The 24,107-nt window shown below is 40.2% G+C and overlaps 1 protein-coding gene across 6 annotated transcripts in view; it reads right to left on the bottom strand.

The window, feature by feature from the left end:
* The window catches only part of Ap2b1 (adaptor related protein complex 2 subunit beta 1), a 118,819-nt gene that overhangs the window by 64,570 nt on the left and 30,142 nt on the right, over nt 1-24,107 (bottom strand). For all 6 annotated transcript variants that reach the window (XM_075991336.1, XM_075991339.1, XM_075991334.1 and 3 more), the window contains 9 exons: nt 21,079-21,269; nt 18,745-18,966; nt 17,875-17,995; nt 17,662-17,757; nt 14,935-15,050; nt 12,647-12,812; nt 11,339-11,437; nt 7,397-7,656; nt 3,700-3,892 (listed from right to left, as the gene is read on the bottom strand). In XM_075991336.1, coding sequence (XP_075847451.1) covers nt 3,700-3,892; nt 7,397-7,656; nt 11,339-11,437; nt 12,647-12,812; nt 14,935-15,050; nt 17,662-17,757; nt 17,875-17,995; nt 18,745-18,966; nt 21,079-21,269 — 1,464 coding nt within the window. The remainder of the gene's footprint in view (nt 1-3,699; nt 3,893-7,396; nt 7,657-11,338; nt 11,438-12,646; nt 12,813-14,934; nt 15,051-17,661; nt 17,758-17,874; nt 17,996-18,744; nt 18,967-21,078; nt 21,270-24,107) is intronic.

Genomic DNA, 24,107 nt, shown 5'->3' on the forward strand with positions numbered 1-24,107 from the left:
CATGTGTGCAAGTGTGCACGCAGGTGTGCATACAGATCAAAGAACAACTTGGTTTACTCCTTCCACCCTGGATTCTAGGGACTGAACTTGGGTCATCACTGGCCTGAGATGTCTGTTTTTGTAAGCTGTGTCAAAGAGGCAGTCAGAAAACATTTTTTTGCGGGGGAAGAAGTCACTGTTTGGCACAAGAGATCAGCTACCTAATTCCACCTAGAATTTTATTTGGCTCAATGCTCTTATTCCTGGCTGTAAAGTTAAAAACAGCTCCAACAACTTTAAAATAAAAGGAAAAAAAAAAGAGCATTTGGGGCCAGGTTTGGTGGTGCACTTAATCTTTAATCTCATCACTGGAGAGGCAGAAGCCTGCAGATCTCTGAGTTCGAGGCCAATCTGTTCTACACAGTAAGACCCTGTCTCAGAAAAGACCTTGCCCCGCAGATGTTTTACTGCTATATATAAATAGCATTGCTAGATGGGGTTAATTATGCAGCTGGAATGAGAATCATAAAAAGGTAAGGAGCTGGTAGGTAAAACTAACTAGTAGCATACCAATGACCTGCATAGAGTGAGGTTTAGTTAATACCCAACACTAATGCTGGACCTTGTGGCATATGCCTGAAATTTCAGCAGTAGGGATACTGAGGCAGGAGGATCGTCAATTTGAGACCAACTTAGGTTACATACAAAAAGAAAAAAACCTGTCAAAAACAAAAACAAAAAAGCTGCCTCAAAAACAAGGTAGAAAGCAAAGAACAACACCCAAGGCTGTCCCCATATACATGACTAACCAAAACAAACACAAAAACCACAAATAGGTTTTACCAGAGCGTAACAAATCAGGATCTCTGGTACAAGATCTTTATACACATTATTATATAGTTTTATGAAATGTTACTTACTATAAGGAAAGGTTTCATTTAAGAAATGACACTATTTATACAGAAAGCAAAAAAACTGAAATTATTTTCCTCTTTAGATCATTTGAACAGGTATTTTTAAAGCATCACAGTCCACCGATGCCTTAGAAACTTATTTTCCGGGCTGGAGAGATGGCTCAGAGGGTAAGAGCACTGGCTGCTCTTCCAGAGGTGGCTCACAACCATCTGTAATGAAATCGTGTTCTCTTCTGGCCTACAGGCATACATGCAGACAGACCACTGTATACATAATAAATAAATAAATACGTTTTTCTTTCTTTATTTCTTCTTTCTTTCCTTCCTTTCTTTCCTTCCTTTCTTTCTCTTTCTTCCCTTCCCCTCCCTCCCTTCCTTCCTTCCTTCCTTTCCTTCCTTCCTTCCTTTCCTTCCTTCCTTCCTTCTTTCCTTCCTTCCTTCGTTTTAAAAAGAAACTCATTTCCACACAGCCACATTTGGGCTTCTCTTGTGTTGCTCTTGTAAAAGAAATTTCTGTTTTCTGAGTGAATATATTAAATTATATACAGATTCAAAGTAAAAAGTAAGGGCTGTTAGTACTCACATGATGGCTCATAACCATCTGTCACTCCAGTTCCAGAGGATACGATGTCCTCTTTTGGTCTCTGAGGCACCAAGTATGCATGTGGTACACAGCCATAAAACACAAAGCACCCATACACATTTAATTAATTGACTAGAAAAGTACCCTGCCATGTTTTTTTTAAGACAAAGGGTCTTACAATATAGCCCTATAGCTGTCTTGAAATTTCCAATGTAGACTAGGCTTGCCTCAAACTCACCGAGAACCATCTACTTCTGCCTCCCAAATGCTGGGATTAAGGGGCACTGTGCCTAACCTCAAGCAAGTTCTTAGAACCTTTACACTCACTAACTAGGCTATGTTGGCTGGCCAACAAGCCCCAGGGACCCACCTGTCCATGCTTCTGAATACCAGGCTTAGAAATGTGTGCCACCATTACCTGCTTTTTGATGTGGGTGCTGGCAACCAAACTCAGGTTCTAGCCCTTAATGATTTAGCCATCTCAGCTGGGTGGTGGCGGCACATACCTTTAATCCCAGTACTCGGCATTTGAGACTAGCCTCGAATTAGAACTAGATCTAGAGAACTAGTTCCAGGACAGCTAGGGCTGTTACAGAGAGAAAATCTGTCTCCTCCCACAGCCTTTTTGTCTGAAGTGGTACTTACAATGAGTTTTATCTTTATGTACTATGTATCTATCCACCTGTTAGAATTGTGGGCCTGGAAACACCAAAACCAGGGCCTCTCCTCCACCTCCATCCCTAAACCCGTTTGTCCTCTTAGGTTCAATGAGTCCATCATGTAGTAACCCTCCAGAGAAAGCAGTAAGGAAGTTAAAGCATAAACCTGAGGAGGTAGTATTCAGTCTATAGTTGATACATCAATACAACAAGAGCTATTTTCATTTCTTGGGCAGCTCCATGATACTTAAATTATCTGTCTACTTTGAGTTGTAAAGGCTATACAGCAATGTGGGATGATGACAAAATACTATTCTTCTATAGTTAGTCAAGACCAAATTCCATGTTCAAAAGAAAGACAATAGGGATGTTAAATGTGACAACAAGCTAGAATTCCCTGCATGGTCTGTGACTAGACTCTGGATGCAGTGCACAACTCACAGAGGTCTGACTATAACCTTAATGGATTCTCTGCCAATCAAATCTTAAATGCAACTATACTGACATGGAAAAGCCATAGATATCACAGTCCTCATAATGCTTAAGAGACAACAACATTATATGCAGAAGAGAGTAAGTGGTTTTGCTTCTATCGTCTCCGAAAGTGTGATGATACTATGGTGTGTGCCTTTTAATGTTGCTGGGAAATACATCAACTTGTCAGGCATCCTGATAGTCACCAGAGTATCAGACACCTAGTCTGTAATCCACGAAGGTTAAGTACCTGATTTGCAGGGAGACTTGTGACCTACCATTTTCCTTGGCTTTTCCCCAGACATGGACGGTTGCCATTTGATAATTTCTCCATCTTGTACAACAATAACTAGTGGCCCATGTCCCAGACATTCTGGACTTTGGAGCCTTTTATTATTAGAATCCTGGAAGCTAATTAAATTGGAAGTATGACAAAGGCAGAAGTGAGGAGGAGGAAGGAGAAAAGTCAAGCAGTTTTTTCCAACTGTAATAAGGATACAGTTTAGACAAAAATGCTCACATAACTGCCTTAAAACATTTTGGAGTTGGAAAATGCACAAACCAATAAATATTTAAAAGAATATATTTAAAAATTTTTTTTAGAGTGTGTGCATGCTGAAGCAGGGTCTCCTGTAACTCAGGCTTCCCTGGAACTCACTTTGTAACCAAGGTTGGCCTTCAGCTCCTGATCCTCCTGCCTCTCCTCCCAAGTGATGGGATTATAGGTATATACCACCACACCCAACAGGTTTAAAAGCCTGAAAGATGGTGACCAGTATGAAGCCACTTTAATGATACTCAGGACCAAAGGAAAACTTGTAAGAAGTTAAGAAGCAGGAAAAATAATGAACTCTGGTAAGGACATTAATAAGATAGCCAAGTAACAGGTTGGCTAAATACCAGAAGTTCTTATAAGCAGGTCAACATGATAAATCAAAACACATGCAGACATATTCCATCCCAATAATGAACAGAATGGTAACAAACTCTCTAAAGATAGATAATTCTGTTTCTGCTTATCAAGGAAAGACAAATAAAGTTCTCTAGTTCACCAAGAACTAAAAATAATCAGAGAAAAGGAACTGCTTACCAGGCTATCCAGTCCTCCTCCTAAAAGGTCCACAGCTCCCATCTGCATGGAGGACACTTGTGGCATATTCACTGGGGGACCCAAGTCAAGATTTAAAAGATCCCCCAGAAGGTCACCTTGAGAGGGGATAACCTGAGGCTGTTCCAGGTTGGTTGCAGTGGTGGTGCCAACAGGGCTATCCCCTGCATCAGTGCTGTAATCAAACACAGAGGAGAGATTAGAAAAACATCTTCACCCATGATACAAAAAAGCAACAAGCAAACGTCACAGGTATAATCACAAAACACTAAATATACTATTAAACAGGGCTGAGGTGGCTCAGGAGGTAAAGGTTCTTGTCATCAAGTTCAATCTCAAGAATTCACACAGTGGAAGAGAACTGACTCCCACAGGTTGTCCTTCATGAGATGTGCGCACACATATAAAAAATAAATACATGTTAACAAAAAACTTAAGTAGCTTTGGACAAGATCTGAACGTGGAGGAGTAAGAATGGCAGTAAACAAACAAGGAGAGGATGAGCGATGCTGCCAATAGGGGATCCAGAAGGATGATTTAAAAAAAAAAGACACTCGGGTTTTGTCTGCTTTTTTCCTAGTGTTCTTATGCTAAGAACACATTCTACAACCGTGCTATAACCATAACTTCAAGATGCTCAATTCTGCTATGTGTAAAGAAAAATAACTACAGATGTTCAAAAGTCAACTAAAGACAAGCGACTGGCAGCCAGACATAGACAATAAACTTGGAAGGAAATTTATATACACATCTCAAGGCTGTGGGGCCATTTAGGGGATAGGTCCTGGCTGGCAGAAGTAGATCAATAGAGATAAGCTTTCAAAGGCATACCCGACCTCCTGCTGGCTTCTATGAGAACAAAGTGCTGCCTTACACCCCTACTGCCATGAACAGGGGTGTTCCTGTGCCCATACCTTCTCTGCTATGACCAGGGCAAAATAAATCTCACTTGTTTCTGTCACATATTTTGACACATAGTAAGATAAATGTGCTAGTCACTTGTCTCATTGCTGTGACAAAGTATGTGATAAAAACAACTTAAAGAGTTTTGGCTCATAGTTCAAGTGTGTGGTTCATCATGGTAGGGAGGGCACGGTGGCTAGAGCAGGAGACAGATGCTCACACTCTGCCCAATCAGGAAACACAGAGCAATGAAAACTGGTGCTCAGCTTACCTTCTCCTCTTTATTCAGCCTGGGCCCCCAGCTCTTGTCTCTTAGGGTTGGCCTTCCCAACTGAATTAACCCAGTCTGGACAATCTCTACAAACATGCCAACATTTGTTTCCATGGTTGCTGAACCATTAGGATCCAGCTGCCAAGAGTTACAGTTTCTTTCTCGTGCTAGCCTGTTCTCTGCTTCTTCTGCTGCCTCCCACTTCTACTGCCTTGAGTGGAGTACTTCTGGTGCCATGTCTTCCCTACTACAGTTCCTTAAGCAGGGGAGCCCTTCTATCCCCTTCCCTAAGGTTTTTTCTATCAGACGTTGTCACATGAAAGCTAACAACATTGAACTGCAGAGACTGAAGAAAAAGACAATCTAAGAAAGACAACTTAAGATGAAAAGTATCAATAAAGCCCTATCATGAAGGGACAAAGGAGGAGTCACAGGAGATGATCTCAGAACTTTTAAGAAACATATGAACACAAAGGCTAATGAAATTACATCCAAGAAAATCAATATCCAGTGTTTCCCATTATAAAGTTGTGTAAAGTAACTGCATAAATGCCATCAAAGATATAATCTCAAAAGGTTAATTTGTCACAAATCAGACAACTATTTCTAGGGCAGTTGGCAAATACTGGGCACAGTACACACTTGGGAAGACAGCACTTCACTCTTTTCTGAGTGATTCTAAAAGACCTCACCTTTTAAACCACTACAAGAGGCAGCAGGCTAAAGCTTTCAAGTGTTGCTGTATTTCATGTCACAAGTATATCACTAACTTTTGCTGCAGAAGAGTTAGGGATGGATGATATGGGATTTCCCTCTGTATGCTGTGAATACTATTGGTTAATAAAGGACTGCTCTGAACCTATAGCAGAGCAGAACTTAGCTAGGCAGGGAAAACTAAACTGAATGCTGGGTTAAAGGAGGCAAGAGGAGGGAGAAGCCATGTAGCCCCTGTCAGAGACAGATGTGGGGGGCGGAACTTAATTACCCAGTAAGCCACAGCCACGTGACGTACACAGATTAACAGAGATGGGTTAGTTTAGGATATGAGTTAGTCAGAAATACGCTTAAACTATTGGCAAAACAGTACTGTAAATAATATTGTTTCTGTATGATTATTTTGGGAGTCTGGGTGGCCGGGAAACGAACAAGCAGCCTCCTCCTACAGATGGACCTTTCTCACATGCCATTTGCAGCAATTAATCACATATATCTACAACCCCTGTTGTTTTTTGGATGGTTGGCGTGCTGGGAATTGAACTTAGGGGCCTCAGAGGTGATAGACAAGCACTCTACCACAGAAATATATTCCCCAGCCATTATCTCCACTTATACCAAAGTATGTTTTTCTTGTATCAGTCTTTAAAGACAAAAATAAAGTATAAATGGCTAAGGGGCTTTGATAAGGACCTATGTATAAAGCCAGACTTGGTTGCCTAGGCCTGCAGTCCCAACTTCATGGCAAACTGCAGCAGGAAAATCTAAGCTTCTAGGCTGAACAATGAGTTTTGGCTAGCCTTGGGTACATAAACCCTGCCTTATAAAACAGAAGCAGGCTGGGCAATGGTGGCACACACCTTTAATCCCACCATTCAAGAGGCAGAGGCAGGTGGATCTTGTGAGTTCCAGGTCAGCCAGGGCTACACAGAGAAACACTATTTCAAAAAACAAAAAAAAACCCCACCCCTCTAAACAAAAGCAAAAAGAGTTTATTAGTGTTCCTCCTCTCTGATTTTAAAACTGAAGAGTTAGGAAGCAAAAGCTGCATGCTGCATGCTGCCTGCGGTCTGCTCCTAACACACTTTCCTTACTGATCTCATTAAACTAATTTGGTGAAACAAAACAAAGTAGGCATATGTGACTGAAAGTTTTATCTATATATAGAATCTAAGCTGTAATACATTGTAATTCTATAAAAGCATTTCATTAGTAGTTTAACATAAGTCATCTATACAAGAGAAATGGTCTCTACTAAGGTTTTCTGTGTGTATGTGAGCATGTGCCAACCCACAGAGGACAGAGGAAAGCTGAGGCATTGTTCCTCAGGTGCCTAGTTGATTTTTCTTTCCATTTACGCACATCTGTGTTTAAGTGCGTGCGGCATGTGTTCCATGTCAAGGAGCCCTGGAAGCTTGATTAGTTTGGCTAGCCCCAGAACTTTCCTGTCTCACCTCCCCAGTGCCTGACTACAAGCACTCACTACCATGCCTAGTTTTTCCACATAGATTCTGGGGATCAGACTCCCTCTGTCACCTGAGTAAGCTCCTCAGCCAGGCCTGGTATTTAATAAATTACTAGACTTAAGCAACTTTCAAACCTTATCAAAACAGAAGGTATGAGCATAATTTCCTTTAATTTTATTGTACTCCTATGCTGGAACTGAGAGAAAGAAGCCCTTTAGGGCAGCAAGATTGCAGAAGGCACAGCAAGATCCTTTTCAGGCACAGAGCAGAAGACAAGACGCCTAACCAGCAGCTTAGTCCTCACGGAGTGACTTCACCTGCTTACCTCCCGTGATGAATGGGCAAGTGCTTGCGATGAATCCCATGACTCCCTTCCACAAAAGCATTTGGAGGCTTGTGGTACACAGAAGCCAAAGAACCAATGTGGCAGATGAGCTCATCCAGGAGGGTAGGCTCTATGAGGTCTGTCTCCTCAGAGATCAGTGGCTTCTCAGACAGCACTACTTCTTTGGCTGTCACAGGGTCAGTTGAAAGAAGGCGCCAATAAATATAACCCCGATCTCGAAGGTCAGGATTATCAGAATCCTAAAGCAAAGCAAAGGCAAGGAGACTCAGTTGGCTCTGTCTCCACAGAGACACTAAAGTGCCAGGCTTACTGTCAAGGCACTGCTGTAGTGACTTAAGCAGATTAGCTATCAAAATGATATTTTACTGGGATCTAATAATATAGTTATAATTATATATGTCTAATGTTTCAAGGAACTTAAATATACACTGAGAAGGGGTTAATGTTCAGACTCAAATTCAAAGGGAAGCTGAGAAGAAAAAAAAGCCACTTTAATCCAGCAATAGTTAAATGGCCTTGGGAAATAAGAATAGTATTTTAATTATTCTATTAAGGTCTCTGTATATCATGATAGTTCAGTGGGTTAAGGCACATGCTGGCCTTGTGACCTGAGTTAAACCTCTGGGACCTATATGGCAGGAGGAAAGAGAATTGACTCCACACAAGCTGTCAATTGACTTCTACAAGCAGAGTGTGACATGTGCTCTTTCTACTCTCTCTGTCTCTCTCTCTCTCTCTGTCTCTGTCTCTCTCACACACACACAAATAAAAATGTGTCAGTCTTTTAAAAAAAAGACTTTTTATTTTACTTGTACCAGTGTTCTGCCTACATACAGTATACATAAGTGCACCATGTGCATGCAATACCCACAGAGGACAGAGGAGGCTATCAGAGTCCCTGGAACTAGAATTACAGATGGCTGTAAGCAGCCATGTTGGTGCTGGGAAATGAAGTCAGGTCCTTTGCAAGAGCAGTAAGTACTCCTAACCAAACATTGAGTCATCTCTCTAGCCCTCATGTGTCAGCTTAAACAAAAACAAAACTGTTACATAAGTCGCATGCACCTGTAATTCTAGTACGCAGGAAGGACTGCATGAATTTGAGGGCAGCCTGGGGTATATACTGAGAACTGGGTCAGTTAGGTACACAGTAAGCTCCCATCTCTAAATTTTTTAATAAAATGGCCATAAATATTAGTAGTAATAATTCTAACATTTATTCTACCTTATATCTATTTTTTATATATTCTTAAATTTTTAAAATTTTTACTTATATGTCTACTTGTCTATATGGCACATGTGTGCAAAGCCTGTGGATCCCCTGGATCTGGAATTACAGACATTGTGAGACACCATATGGATGCTGGGAATTGTACTGAGTTCCTTTGCAAGAGTAGCAAGTGCTCTTAACTGTGGAGCCAATTATCTAGCACCATAATTTTCTTCTTGATTCAAATATCTACATGCATCTCCTATAGAGAAACTGTTTAAGTCATAGTAGTAAAAAGAGACTATATACAATGCTTATAAAAGTACTATTAACTAAAACAACAACAACAAAAAACCCCACACGATCCAACAACAAATCACAAATGTATGTGCGTTCAAAAAACGCAACACAAATTTAGCACTCTTTTTGTTGCAATTTTAAAATAATTTTATGCATGTTTATGGTTTAAAAATAATTATGCTCTGTTGAGCGTGGTGGTGAACGCCTTAGAGAAGGCAATTTCTCTGAGTTCAAGGCCAGTTCAAGATCTACGTAGTGAGACCTTGTCTTGGAAAGAAAAACAAATTATAATCATGCTACACTAAGATTTACAAGGGTATAAAATAAAAAAGAAATCTCTCACAATTATCCACTCCCTTCCCACTCTCAACTCTCCACCTCCAATAACCAGCACTATTAGCAAGCTAGATTGTCTCAACACATCACACAAGCTTTTGGCATAGAAACCAGTTTCATTTACACTCACTTTCACATATAGTCATACACATAATAAAAATTAAAATAAAAATATTTTCAAGAGCACTTACAAATGAATCTTTAAGATGTAAAATTAGTAACAGGAAAATGACAGCTCAGAACTAGGCAAAGTAACATAGAAGGGACTGAAACTCTGATAATATACCAATTAGAAACAGGTGAAAATGACAAAAAAATAGTTAATATTTGAATCGAATTCTATGTGTAGATACACATCTTAATAGACAATTGTGTTAAAGCCAACCTGTTTGCATATTCAATGAAAGACATTACTAAGTCTGATGGACTGGTGATCATCGTATTAGTTACACTATAAAAAAAGAAATTATTTTGATTTCTATGGATTTGAGATAGTGACCTGATATTCTTTTCCACTGCTGAAATTTGAACATAGGGCTCTGTGCACGCTACTATGACTGGGCTATATCCCCAGCATTTTAACAACTTTTTAAAATTTGAGACAGAGTCTCACTAAGTTTTCCAGGTAGACCTTGAACTTTTTGTTATCCTTCGGACTCAGCCTCCCCAGTAGCTGGAATTACAGCCTGTGCCATCAGGTCTGGCTATGACTTGACCTTTAAGGCCAATAGCCACATTCCCAAATTAGAATTCACTTGAACTTCTTTTCTTCTGACCAGACATATCTTATGGGATGGTCAGGGTTAACTGCTAACTTGACAGAATACATAATTACCTAGGAGATGGACCCGTGGGTGCGCTGAGGAGGGGAGGTGTAGTATCTTCATTATGATAATTGATATACATAAAAGAACCATTTTAATTGTGGGTGGAGGAATCCTGGTGATATAGAGAAAGGGTACTGAGCAGCACACATGCGTGCACGGTTCTTTGTTCCCGACTGTAGATACCATGTGACTGCCCCCCCCCATGTTCTTGTTCCTATGACTTCCAGTCTTATTGGACTGTAATGGGAACTGTGAGCCTTTCTTCCTTATGTCGCTTGTCAGAGCATTTTTGTTTGTTTGCTGTTATAGCCTTGGCTGTCCTGGAACTCACAGAGATCCACCTGCCTCTGTTTCCTGAGTGCTGGGACTTAAAGGTGTGCACCACTAGGAAAAGCATCATATAATTCAAGTATCAAACGGTGTAAGCACTTTAACATTATCTCTGAGAGAAAGGCGCCTCTCTGAAAGGTAGATAAAGCACACAGCATTTCATATGAAAACTGAAGGAGTCACCTAAAAGATAGCAGACTCAGTGTTATTTTCACCTATGTAGGGTATTTTTAATCAATAATATATAATCTAAATCAGCTTTTTAAAATTATCATGAAAAAAAAAAGAATAAAAAAAAAATAAAATAAAATTATCATGAAAACTGAAGTCAATCTAATTTTTTTATTTTTAAATTGTCATTTTTAAATTAAAAATGTGTATATGTGCGTGTCTGAATGTATGTATGTGCACCACATGTGTGCAGGGACTTGCACAGATCGGAAGAAGGAGAAGGAGGAAGAGGAGAAAGAGGAGGAGGAGGAGAAAAAGAAGAAGGAGAAGGAGAAATGCCTTCACAAGATCAGACTGTAGACAAGTAAGACATTCTCTTAATTAGTGATTGACAGGGAAGGGTCCAGCCCATTGTGGAAGAGGCTAATCCTGGGTCAGTGGTTCTGGGTTCTGTAAGGAGGCAGACTGAGCAGCCATAAGGAGCAAGCAAGCCTGTAAGCAGTACTCCTCCATGGACTACGCATCAGCTCCTGCTTCCAGGTTCTTGCCAGGCTTGAGTTCCTGCCTTGGCTTCCCCCAGCAGACTATGATTCAGGATGTGTTAGCTGAAGAAAGCCTTTCCTCCCCAAGTCGCTCTTCATTGTGGAGCTCACCACAGCAAACACAGCCTTGAAAAGACAAGAAGTGTCCACTTTTACCATGGGAAGTAGCACAAATCAACCCTTCAGATGCTCTCAGATCTCTCACCTGTGTGGCCAAGCTCAAGACCTGTTGGACCAGTTCCTGTGTTTCTGATGGCTTCTTGAGAAACAGCTTCACTATGGCAGTAAGCAGTGTGAGCTGCACCTAAAAAACAAAATCAACAAAGTACATGAGAGGCAGCATCTCATTTCCTCAACTATGAATTACTGATTTTGAGAGATGAAAGAGGAAGCTCAGCCAATGGAACGAAGAGCGGCCAAAGGGGTTCTCAGAGACAAGTAATCGCCTGAACATTCACTAGCCTCTTATTTCCAGTTGCATTTTTGTATCAAAAATGATTTGTTTCTGGGCCATATTTTCAACTGTTTTATTTCTTTTTAATAAAAAAGTATTATTATTGTGTGTACATGATATGTGTGCATCATGTGTATGAGTACATGGGTCACAGGGCACACGGGGAGGACAACTCTGTGGTCAGTTCTCTCCTTCCGCCTTTACACAGGTTCCAGGGATCAAACTCAGATTGCCAGGAGGCTTGGCAGAAGTCACCTTTACCCTCTGAGCCAGGCCTCAACTGTATTTTTTAAAGTACACACATAAAACTGGCTCTTGATTAAATTGTGTATTATTTACTTTGGCCAAAGCTTACAATTTTGAAGGACTTATGAAACCACTTGCCATACTGGGATAAGAGCCAAAACAGAATTATGTCAGATTAGAGCCAATTAGAGGGAGCCTGCTGATCTACTATTAATATTACGCCTATTAAAATTACTATATTGGATTACATACACAAACTTCTATTTGCTATGAGCACAAATGCCAGAGAGAAAGGCTTAATAGTCTGGCTGCTTTTCTAGGTCTCTGACTCTAATTTTATAGGAGGGAAGGACAGATGGGGAGAAATCTAATCATCCGCAGAGAATCTTTTCAAGTCTCACCATGATGTTCTGTAATGAGCAACAGCAAATGCTAAGGACAATATGTAATCATCTTTAGGTGACAGAAAATAAAACTCTGGTTACTGCTCTCAACCACCACAGGGAAGCTCACTTCTGGAGCATCACTTGCAGCACGTAAGAAATGAGACTACATAGGTGCTTCTCAATCTCTGGGGTGGAGGACCAGCAACCCGGGTTTCAAAGAGCCCCCAAATGTTCCAATGTGCGTTAGCGTCTATAAACTATGGTCTAAGGTCTGCAGCTATCACGCTAGAAACCAGGACTGATCAAAACAGTCATCCTCTCTGAGAAAGGGAAACCATGACATATAAATGCATACAAGAAACGACTCAATGTTTAACATCGGTTATCTTCCTGAAGAGATGTAGACACAGGATAGAAGAGAATTTACCTGGGTACTTTCATCATGAAAACCCTCCAGGAAGCTCTCTAGTAATTCATCAGCATTATCGATTCTTTCAGCATATTCTCCTACAATCCAAATCATAGCTGCTCGAGCATCGGGCTCATCCAGGGAGTCCAAGTTCTCACAGAGAGTAGCAATGATACTTTCATACCTGTTACAACAAATGGACTACCGTTACCAAGGACAAAACTAAGAACTGTACTTGACAGTGGAAGTTAAGAGTCAAAACCATCACCAGGGACTCCAAGCCAAATCACCAAACTACAAAGATGTTTAGTGAGCATAACGCAGTAAGTCAGAAATTAATGGCTTACACTTTTCTTCACATTTGCTTTAAAAATACCTTAGATTACTTTATTATTTTATGTATATGAATGCTTAGCTTGTATGTATGTGTGTGTACCACCCACAGCCCTGGTACCCACAGGGGTCAGAAGAGGAAATAGGATCCCTTAGGAGTGGAGTTACAGATGACTGTGAGCCACCATTCTTCAATTATATTTCTTTTTTCTTTCCTATTTATTTATTTATTAAGGCAGGGTATCTCTGTATAGCCCTGAATGTCTTGTAATTCACTATGTAGACTAGACTGGCCTTGAACTCACAGAAATCCACCTGTCTCTGCCTCCTGAGTACTAAAGGTATAAACCACCATGCCCAGCTCAATTACATTTCAATAACTAAGATTTAAACTTTTACAAGAGTTCATGAGACAGACTTTCACAAGGAAAGAAAATTAACCTGTGGTATAAGAAAATTCTACTATCTTATGTCTAAAACCAATCTTTAAGTACAATAGAGAACTTTTCTAGTATGCACTTTTGCCTTCATGGTAGAAAACATTAGAAATCTCACTTTCTTTTTAGGAAGATGGGGTTAGAAAAGAACAGGAAACTATCTGTCTCCTATTGCACTTGTTACTCTATTTCTCTCTGTGTGTGGTGTGTTTGTGTGTGTATGTGCGTACGTGCATGCACAAAGAAGCTTGACAGCATGTTCTACTTTAATGGAGGCAAGGTTTCTTTCTGAAACCAGAGCTCACTGATACAGCTAGTCTAGCTAGCCAGCTTGCCCAGATATTCTGTTTCCTGGCACTAGGTTTACAAGTGGGCCACCAGGTAAGCCTGACTTTTATATGGGTGACAGGGATCAGAACTCTGGTCCTCAAGTTTATGCAGTAAGCGCTTTATCTGAGCATGCTCCCCAACCCCCATCTGCTTTTTGTGAAAGAAATCTTTATGTTCTAATGCACACATTATAGACCTATGTCACCAAGACCAGCTGGCTAATGTAATTTAAACATAGAACAAGATGGAACAAAGTAATGTGGGAATTTGACCTAGATAACTAGGTCAAATATCTGTCCCGTTCCTACTCATTAAATCAGGCTTTTGACTTTTCTTAAAATTAAATTGTCATAACCCCTTATTTATATAATTGGTCATACTGAGATACACTTTTTTTTAAAAACAACCTATAACAAAACAGTTTAGAAATCTTACTCTCCTTTTTTTGGGAAGTGCAGTAAAAGATGGTGGTCCTCTTTCTAAAAATAACACTTCTCAAACAAAATAAAAAACCACAAACACACAACACACGAATTCTGACTCCCTGTCTTCAGAATTAAAGTACTGGTTTTATTGTTTTTGTTTTATAAACTAAGAATCCTCAATCTGAAATTCTGTGATGTGAAAATGCAGGCTCTGAGTATCTGTGTGGAAGCAGCTACAACACTGCACAAGAGGCCAGAGGTGGGGAATTCACTGCAATAAATTCGGCATTTCCCACAAAGTAACAGGTCCCACACAATAACTGTGTGGCTATTACTGTCATGCTTTTGTGAAGCAGTGGCCACATGATTCGTGTGTCATGTTAAGACCCTTCCAAGAGGGTAAAGTATACAATCATTTGTTTAACATAAACAAAGTGTATCCAGACAACAGGGAATATATAGGTTTCCTGTTAAATAGTAACTGCCGAGAGACAGTATATACTCAAGCAGAGACTCATTTTTACAAAAATAATAGAAGTAAATGGGTACAAAGGCTCATGCCTGCAATCCCAGCACACAGGGCCAACGTGAAACCCCATCACCATCTCTAAATGAGAAGTTTAATCTCTGTTAGCTGCACACCTATGTATCCTGACTTTTAATAAAGTATCTATTATAGCCAGTTATATTAAGAACAATAATTCTTAACTAGTCAATTTCAAAGTGCCTTACTTAAACATTTCCCAAATGATTTGAGAAAGTTACAAGAATTTTGACATACTTGTTGGGGTATTTGCGGAAGATGTCCCTGATGACAACAATTGCCTCTTGGACCACATAATTTACTTTGGTCTGGATTAGGTCAAGCAATGTGCTTACACAGCGTTCTGCTGATTGCTAAGGAGAGAAGCATCAAAACATAAGTCAGATGATCTATCCAATAACACTATCTCAACACAAAAAAGGAAAAAAAAAGGAAACATACAAGTACATTCACTAAATTAAACAGGCACTTGAATTTGCTAAAGCTATACTAGAGGAAGATCATCTATTGTATATCAACAGTAGAAATTCTAGAAATATACTGCTTTTATTCATTAAAAAACAAATTGAGAAATGTTTTGGATTTGGTTTTGTGTGTTCTAAGAGCCTCACTCAAGTTAGTCAAGCACTCTACCACTGAGGTATACTTCTATGTCCCAGATAATTAAGTTAAATGAGTAAACATTAACCTAGATAACTGGAAGACCAGAAATAGGAAAAAAATAGCCAGGGTCTGAGGAAAGAAAGGCAAAGAGTACATCTAAGTGGGAGGTCCTTAACTGGAATTCGTAGGTGAATGAAGAATGCATGGGATGTTTTGGTGTTTTAAAAAAGATTTCTTCACTGGTCTCTCTCTCCTCTCTCTCTCCTCTCTCCTCTCTCTCTCTCTCTCTCTCTCTCTCTCTCTCTCTCTCTCTCTCTTTCTCCCCCTCCCTCCCTCCCTCCCTCCCTCCCTCCTTCTCTCCTTCCCTCCGTGTATGTGTGTGTGTGTGTGTTGTGGAATTTCTGAGCTTACAGGTTTTCACTTTAGCCTTTGAATCTCGAGTTTTATTAGAACCACAGAAATTTAGTTAAAGCTACTTTTAAGGGCAGCAACAGAGACATTGTCTAGGTAGACAGAATTCCCTCCCAGGCTATAGCCTAAGCAGCCGGCTGCTAGTATTTACAGTGCAGCCACTGTGATGAGGATAAAACTGCATTTGTGTGCACACACACATGCTGGTGCTCATGAAGAGCCCTGAAAGCTGGAGTTACAGGAGCCTGTCAGCTGCCTGATGTGTTTGCTAAGATCTAAACTCCAAATCTCATGGCAGATCAACCAATACTCTGAGTCATTTCTCTGACCTCCTGCACAGGGTGTTTTAAACCTCCCAAAAAGGAATCACCAAATTTTGTATGGACTTACAAAATATTTTACAAATATAAGGTCCATAGCTTTTCTTTTCTTTTCAGTTATCTATGGCTCAAAATATCCCAGAATAGAGTTTAATCCATTAACCTTTTACTAACTGAATATGAAATACAAATTGATAAATTTATTGCTACTGTGACAGACTTTTTTTGAGGACAGGATTGTGAGAAAAATCCCCAAAGCCAAGGGTAAGTCTATCATTTATCACAATGTACGATCACAGGTCACTAAATTATGTGCCTCCTGTTAGGATTAAAAAGCACACACCACCACCTGAAACTCGTGAATATCACCAAGCCTCCAGATTTAGTCATCTAAAGGAAATGGAGGTATGAGATCAGTAGAACCATGAAGATACAGTCCAGTCTCTGAGAAAGTCTCTAAGTCTAGTGAGCAATCGGTATGTGTGGTATTGGGGCCAGCAAGATGGATCATCGGATAAGGGCACTTGCCACCGGGCCTGCTGACCTGAGTTTGATCTCCAGGAACCCTATGGTGGAAGGAAAGAACCAATTCTTACAAGTGGTCCTCTGACCTCCACATGCTGCCCCCTCAAACAATAAACATATAAATGTAAAAAATAAATAGGTAATATCAAAATAAGTTAAAACCAAAACAAAATACAACACCTAAGAACACATATTACCAAAAAAAAATAAATAAATAAAGTGTGGAAAAGACCACAAAATTAAAGCCAGGCATAGTGTCTCATGCTTGAAATCATACACTCGAGAGACTAACGGAGAGGGAATGTGACTTTGGAGCTAGCCTGGGCTGCACAGTAAGACTCTGTCTCAACAAGTAAAACCAACAAGCCACCCCCAAATGCTTGGGGGAGGAGTGGGGTGTGTTGAAAAGATAAAAATCTGTAATTAACAAATCAGTAAATAATAAAACTATTTATAGATATGGATGTAGCAAAAGAAAATCCAAAATAAAAAAGAGTTAAAAGTAATACTATTGGGGAAGTATATCTAGGTAGAGAAGGAAAAGAACCAGGGACAGCGGCTTTTCGTTTTCACTAGGGCTGTAGTGCCTGACGGGCACTGTGAGGGCGTTGTTTTTGGAAGATAGAGTTTATCCCAAGGGTGCGGCCTGTAGCGGCACAGGTTGCCAAGCTCATCCCAGGTGAGAGGTGACCTGGGGCTGCTTCCCAAGAGCCTTCAGAGGTCCTAGGAAGGGAGGCCTGGGCTTATTGGGAAACCCTTTAGGGGCTTTAATCTGGGGCTGAGAAGGCTCAGGGGCTAAGAGTAAAAATGGCCGCTCTTCCAGAGAACCTGGGTTAGATTCCCAGCACCCAGATTGTGGCTCATGACTACCCATCTGTAACGTTAGTTCCAGGGGGTCCAATAGCCTCTTCTGGCTTAGAGAAGTACTTAGCACACGCAAGGTACATAGACATAAGGCAGACAAAACACCCATAAGCACTAAATTGTTCAGTTCATTAAGTGTATATGCTTTATTATTTTGATAAACTTCAAAATATACATACTCTAAAGTAATGAACACTCAAAATCCCATACTGTGTGATCTATATCTCCTCTGGAGCCTTACCTCCACTTTGATGGCACACCGTCCAATGGCCCTCACAGCTTTGCGAACAAAGTCCACGTCGACCTCAGTGGCATATTCCTTCAGCTCTGCCAGAACCTGTCAAAGATCCAAGTGGATAACCTTTAAAGATTCTCAAACAGCAATTTCATGCCTTCTGGATGTCAGATCTTAAGTTCAAAGCCATCATAAATTTGAAACAGCTTAAGGTCTGACCTGCGCAATGTTAGCCTGGGATGCAAGACGAATCATGATGTCCAACTTCTCTAGTTTAACATAGATGGGATCATTGTACTTCACAAAGAAGACTTTAATTTCCTGTTTCAAGATTTCAGGCCTGTGATACACAACACAAGAAAGGAAGAAGATAGAACTTATTTACTGACATATCCTGCTCAGTCTTCCTGCCTGCCCCCTTGAGGGAGGCAAAACCACTGACAAATGTGCTGTGTAAGTCTCTATTGTGCCCCCACCCCATATAGTAGCTGCACTACACAATAACACTTTTACTTCCGCACAGTAAACCTGGGTGTCTAGCACATTCTAGGCAAGCATTCTAGCAAAAAGCTAAACTCCCAGCCCATCTATTCTCCACAAATTCCTTTTGATATCTGATTTGTGTTCTTTTAAAGGACAAGGGGTATGTTACCACAGAGAACTGCTGAGGAAGAAAAACCTGGTCCTCAACTACAGCTTTCCAAGGGTAGCATATCCAAAGGAAGCACTTAAGAAAGCAACCTTGCTGGGCGTGATGGCACACTCCTTTACTCCCAGCACCTGGGAGGAAGAGGCAGGGGAACCTTTGTGAGTTTGAGGCCAGCCTGAGCTACATAGTGAGAGCCTGTTTTCAAAAATCAACAAACAAACAAACAAGCCAAAACAACCCTGAACTGCAACAGCAGATAATTACTACCAAAAAACTGGTAACTGTAAGTTGTATTCCTGGGCAAGTTGTACTGCTATTATAACATTTTCACTTCCACACAGTAACAAACAAAAGAGATTAGCATCGGTCTATAGGGCATTTATATTAAGCTTAATTCAAGATCACACACGTTTTAAAATCACCAAACCACTATTTCCCACCTTTTCTGGACAATTAGATTGATGTTCCTCAGGGCAACATACTGTACTTCTGGCTCCCCCGACAGCAGAGTGACAAGCGGAGGTGCTAACTTCTTGAGCAGCATATTGTAGTAGTCAGAGTCCTTGGGTAACAGCTCTAGGAACTTCATCAGGACTTTCACTGCTGAAAGCACCACCGCAGAGTTGGCATGGGAGAGTCGAGGAGTCACTCGCTCACAGATGCTGTGGGCAGAAAGGGAAAATACAGCACCTTTGCTCAATTCATCCATAAAGTTATGCTTCAGAGTTCCATGGCCCAAGTATCAAGAAATCAAAGATTCAGTTAGCAAAGTCAAAGTTCTATGCTTAGGTCAAAATGGGATCCAACACCGCAGAAGCTTCGTGCCCAGCAGACTACAGGCAGAGCAGGGGCATCAGAAGACTTGAGAAGCCAGCAACAGGGATATCCAAACCGGAAGGGAACTAGCAACCCCCCAGACACTTGCACTCACACCAGTTACCTTCTGGATTTTAGTCCTCTGTCTCCCACACATAATGCTAGGGCTCCCTGCCTCACAGCTCATCTCTACTCAACCTATAGGAAATCAAACCAAACGTCCTGAAAATAAATGCACAGTGAGAGGTGTCATCACCTGTGTCTTAAAGACAAAGTGGGTTGGCAGACAAAACTACATAGCCTCTTGCTTTCAAGCTAGTAAGAAAAACTCGGGAACAGATGAGGCTTTTGTTCTGTTTGGGTTTGGTTTTTAATATTAGAATATTATTACAATATTCTCCTAACTTCTTCTAGCCCCTACTACCTATGCTTAGATGCCCCGTAGAATCTTGATAGTCACACGTATAGTGTTCTCTGAAATCAACCTAATCTTGCCTGCTCTTGGGCAACATCACGAGTCCTGTTTACAATGTTAGAGACAAGGTAAGCACCTGCTTACTCTCTTCTTTTTATGTCCACATGGCTGACTCCAGACTTAAAAAAGTCCCTTTCACAGATACCTTCTCAATTGCTCTTTTTAAAAAGTATAATTCCAAAAATTAAAATAAAAAAATAAAACCCTGCCAAGTGTGGTATGCACAGCTTTAATTCCAGCTTTTGGGAAGCAATGGCAGATGAATCTCTGAGTTAGAGGCCATGATCTATATGGTAAGTTTGAGTCCAGTGGGGGCTACATATCGAGAGCCTGTCTCAAACAACAAACAAAACAAATATTGAGGCAGGAAGGTCACAAGTTTGTGGCTAGCAGAGGTTATATGCATAGACCCTGACTAAAAACAAACAGAAACTATAGAGATGGAAGGCATTCTCTTTATAGTCCCTTCTAGTACCTCTGTTAGCAGTCATGAGTTATGGCCTGCGTTCTTGAATATCCACACTGTATAAACTCCTACCCCCAGAGTGAATGGTGCATGAGGGCCACAACTGTTGCCTGTTCTCTGTGGAATTCTCACAGCCTAGCACAGAACCCAGCACCGAGCACCGGCTTAAGAAGTTCTGCTGAGGGAACTAATGAGTGCAATGTCAATAGCCAACAGAAAACAAAATTCTTGGTAAAGTTCTCTTCAGAATATAACTGTACTTTCAATGATGGAAAGAAACTACCAGCAGTTTTAGGTCCAGAGGGAGTCATTTCCCAGACAAGTGAAGAGAACTTACATTCTAGTAGCTTGGAAATCAGCTTCAGCCAGGCAAGGAAGGTTCTTATCTACCATAATTAAAATATGTCAACTTTAATGGAGAGTCAGCAATTCTTCAGAAGTACTTTGCCTAGACCAGTGCTTATATATACAACATGCTCAATTTAAAAATGGGTAGTAACTCCAGCCTTGTAAACTGAAATGTACTTATATGTTGATGCCATTTGCTAATAAAGTTCTGACAGTCAAGGAAATCCGCAACTGTAGGCGGTAAAGGGCTGAGTGGAGCAATCAAGCCGTTCTCAAAAGCGCCAAATCAAGGGCAAGACACATCTGTGCTGCTGCCTCTAAAACACTTATCTATTGTTCAGCTCCATTACTAGTATGAAGAATCTAACAGAATAGACAGCATGTCATTACAAGGACAGACATAACTTTTGTTTACCAAATGACCAGGAATTGGAAGATGGGTGACAATATGGTGGAAGTTTTGGCAGAAGTATAACAGAAACAACTAAATTCTTGATGTGCTTTAGCACTTACAGTGCCCCTAACTCCAGTGAGAAAATATGCCAGGGATAGCAATGTCCCCTACACCCTCTGCCTTCCTCAGTCTGATAGCCTCTTACACTAGGAGCAGGCATTAGACATTACTCAGTCAGGCAAGACCATCAGCTTATGTCCAGTAGACAGACTGACCTCTGGGCTTCCCGGTCATCTTTAGGGTTGTAATTAGACAGGCAGTCCAAGATGAAAATCTGGCCCCATTCAGTGCACTCATTTAGGGCTGTGAGCAGCTTATTGATATTCTGAGGGTTCAGATCAAGTAAGTTGCTGTTTGGGTGAGATTCACTGATCTCAGACAATGCTGCCACAGCGTTAGCCACCACCTGTGAAGGAAACAGACAGTGACTTGAATATGCCAGACAACCAAAGCTACGACACACAAAAACCTTGGCAGGATCACTTCACAGCTCTCACTTCGCTCCTAAACATTTTACCCAGTTAGACAGAAATAAATGAACTGCTTTCAAAACATGCATTAAGCCACCAATGACAGCCTATACAGTTTCTGAGTAGTCAGGCACTCCAGAATCAGAGTAATTCATCCATTAGTAGAGGCACGATGATTCACTATGGAAACACTAACCACTGTAGCTGCACTCAAAACTGCAGCTAAAATCAAGACACAGCAACAGCTGCAAAAAAATGAAGCTAAACTGCTGGTGGCTCATACCTGCAATCTCAACACACGAGTGACTGAGACAAAAGGATATTTCCAAGTTTGGGACTATTATGGGCTAGCTACAGTAAGCTCCAGGGCCACCTATGGACAATAGAATGAGACCTCACCAAAAAAAAAAAAAAAAGTCAAAAGTAAAATCTCAATAAATATTTGTTGTGTAACAGAGAAAAATCTAGGCCAAAGGCCAAATTATAAATGAATGTAGACAACAGGGAGGTGACATTGTCCGTTATTCAATATTATCGCATACCTCAGAGTAAGTAAGTGTACTGGAAACCGTAATTCATGAGTACACAATTCTAGAAGAACACATAATCTCTATACAATGTGGTTTGTTCATCTGGAAATCAAGGAGAATTTAATCTACCTCATAAACTAATTTTAGCTTGAGGGTACAAGTTCAATTTTGTTATACATTAAGAAATATTTATGGAGAAGCTGGTCAGCAGCTCGGAGCACTGGCTGCTTTTCCTGAGGTCAAGTACCAGCACCCACATGGCAGTTCACAATTGTCTGTAACTCCAGCTTCAGGACAGACTTGCACAGGCACAGATGCAGGCAAAACATGAATGCAGATAAAATAAAATAAATCATTAATTTTTTTTCCATGTTAGGCCTTTAATCCCAGCTCTTGGGATGCAGAGGCAGGTGGATCTCTGAGTTTGAGTCCAGCCTCATACTGTGCATGTTCCAGGACAGCTAGGGCTACAAAGAGAGACCTTGTCCTTAAATACAAAAACAGAGAATTTCCACAATGCCTGAAAACAAATTTAAGGTGGTAACATTACCATAATTCATCAAATAACAACAGGAAGGTTTTTTTGCACTAACATCTCTAAAACTGGAGTGCATTTAAAAACAACCATCACGTTTTTTTTCTGTGCCTGGATGTTTCGTCTATATGAACATCTGTACACCATGTATGTGCCTGGTGCCCTCGAAGGTCAGAAGAGATGCTGATCTCCTGGAACTGGAGTTACAGATGGTTGATAAGAATCAAACTCGGATCTTCTGGAAGAACAATAACTGCTCTTAACTGTTGAGCCATTTCTCTAGCCCGCAATCACCCATTCTTTAGTGGAGAATGTTCTTCACAGGGATATAGAAGCTAATCATATATGTTATAGTTGATGAAACTGTAGACTCAATGAAATATAATATTTTAAATACATCCTCTTCTTTGAGATGGTGTGAAAAACTGTTACTCTAGACAAGAAAGCACACTTGTGCCTTGATTCACTGATAGGAGAATATGTGTAGCTACAAAACAAGGTCAGTATTTTAAATAAAAATTAAAGATTATTTCTAATATAACTGATAAATGAATATTCAAAGTTATTTTAAAATTTCAAAAGCACTCATGAACACCACAATGAAAATATTATCCCATGGTTCTGTACAGGTGAGTTTTAAAATATGTTTTACACTAAAAGTCCATACATTAAGATTAGCATGGCTGATCATAAGTATTTCATAATTTAAAAAGAATCAAGAAGCCAGCTTCAACAATACCTAAAAAAAATTCAATGGCATTGATGCATAGTTGAGTCTTACTAAAATCCCGACAAAAGCTTAAGAAACTGAGTTTTACAGTCATGTTAACAAGACAGAAACACAACGGCTACAACCTAGCTATCAGGGTTATTATCCACATTACCTAGATAATCGGGAGATTATACTAATCATGAAATAAACAGGGAAAGTAAATATCCAAGAGAGAGTGATTTAATACATAGTACAATGTAGCAATAGCCATCATTATGTAGAAGATAAGGATGGCAAACAGAATACTCTTAAGCTATAATTTGGTGATGAGAACAAAAAGTCCCACATGAAAAGAATCAAAGACTTGCTGAGTAAATATAATTAAGACATTTCGCTGCCACAAACCAAATCTGACCTAATGTATCATCTATAATAACACGTGTGAGCTTTTCTCAAAGGCTTTTGTTCATTCTATCCTTGTGCATGAGATTTAGTAAAACAGGAATGCATAAAGAATGAAACACTGCCTATAATCCCAGCATGGTTCAGATCATCTTCTGTTACAGAAGTTTGAGGCTAGCCTAAGGTACAAGACCCTGTCCGCAAGCAAACAAACAACCCCTAAACAAACAAAAATAATAATCATTCCCAGGAACTTCACATGCAGGGAAAATAACTTATTTCCCATGCATGATTGACCTTATTTTAGAATAAAAAAATTATAATGTCTTGTCAACTGCTTATTTTGACTGCTATGCCAACACATTCAACCATGGTCATCAGTTTAAAAGAAATCTCCTACCATAATTACCATTTTTATCAATGCATTTCCCTCACCTCCACCATGCGCGTGTGTGTGTGTTCATGTGTGCATGCATATGTGTACATGCATGCATGTGTTGTTTAAAGTTAAATAGAAGGCTTGGTAATAGAAAAGAAAAGATGAGAAATGAGGAACTAAAAATAGACACGGAGAGAACAGAAACAGATTAAACAC

Source organism: Microtus pennsylvanicus, chromosome 11, assembly GCF_037038515.1.
Source record: "Microtus pennsylvanicus isolate mMicPen1 chromosome 11, mMicPen1.hap1, whole genome shotgun sequence".
Taxonomy (NCBI): domain Eukaryota; kingdom Metazoa; phylum Chordata; class Mammalia; order Rodentia; family Cricetidae; genus Microtus; species Microtus pennsylvanicus.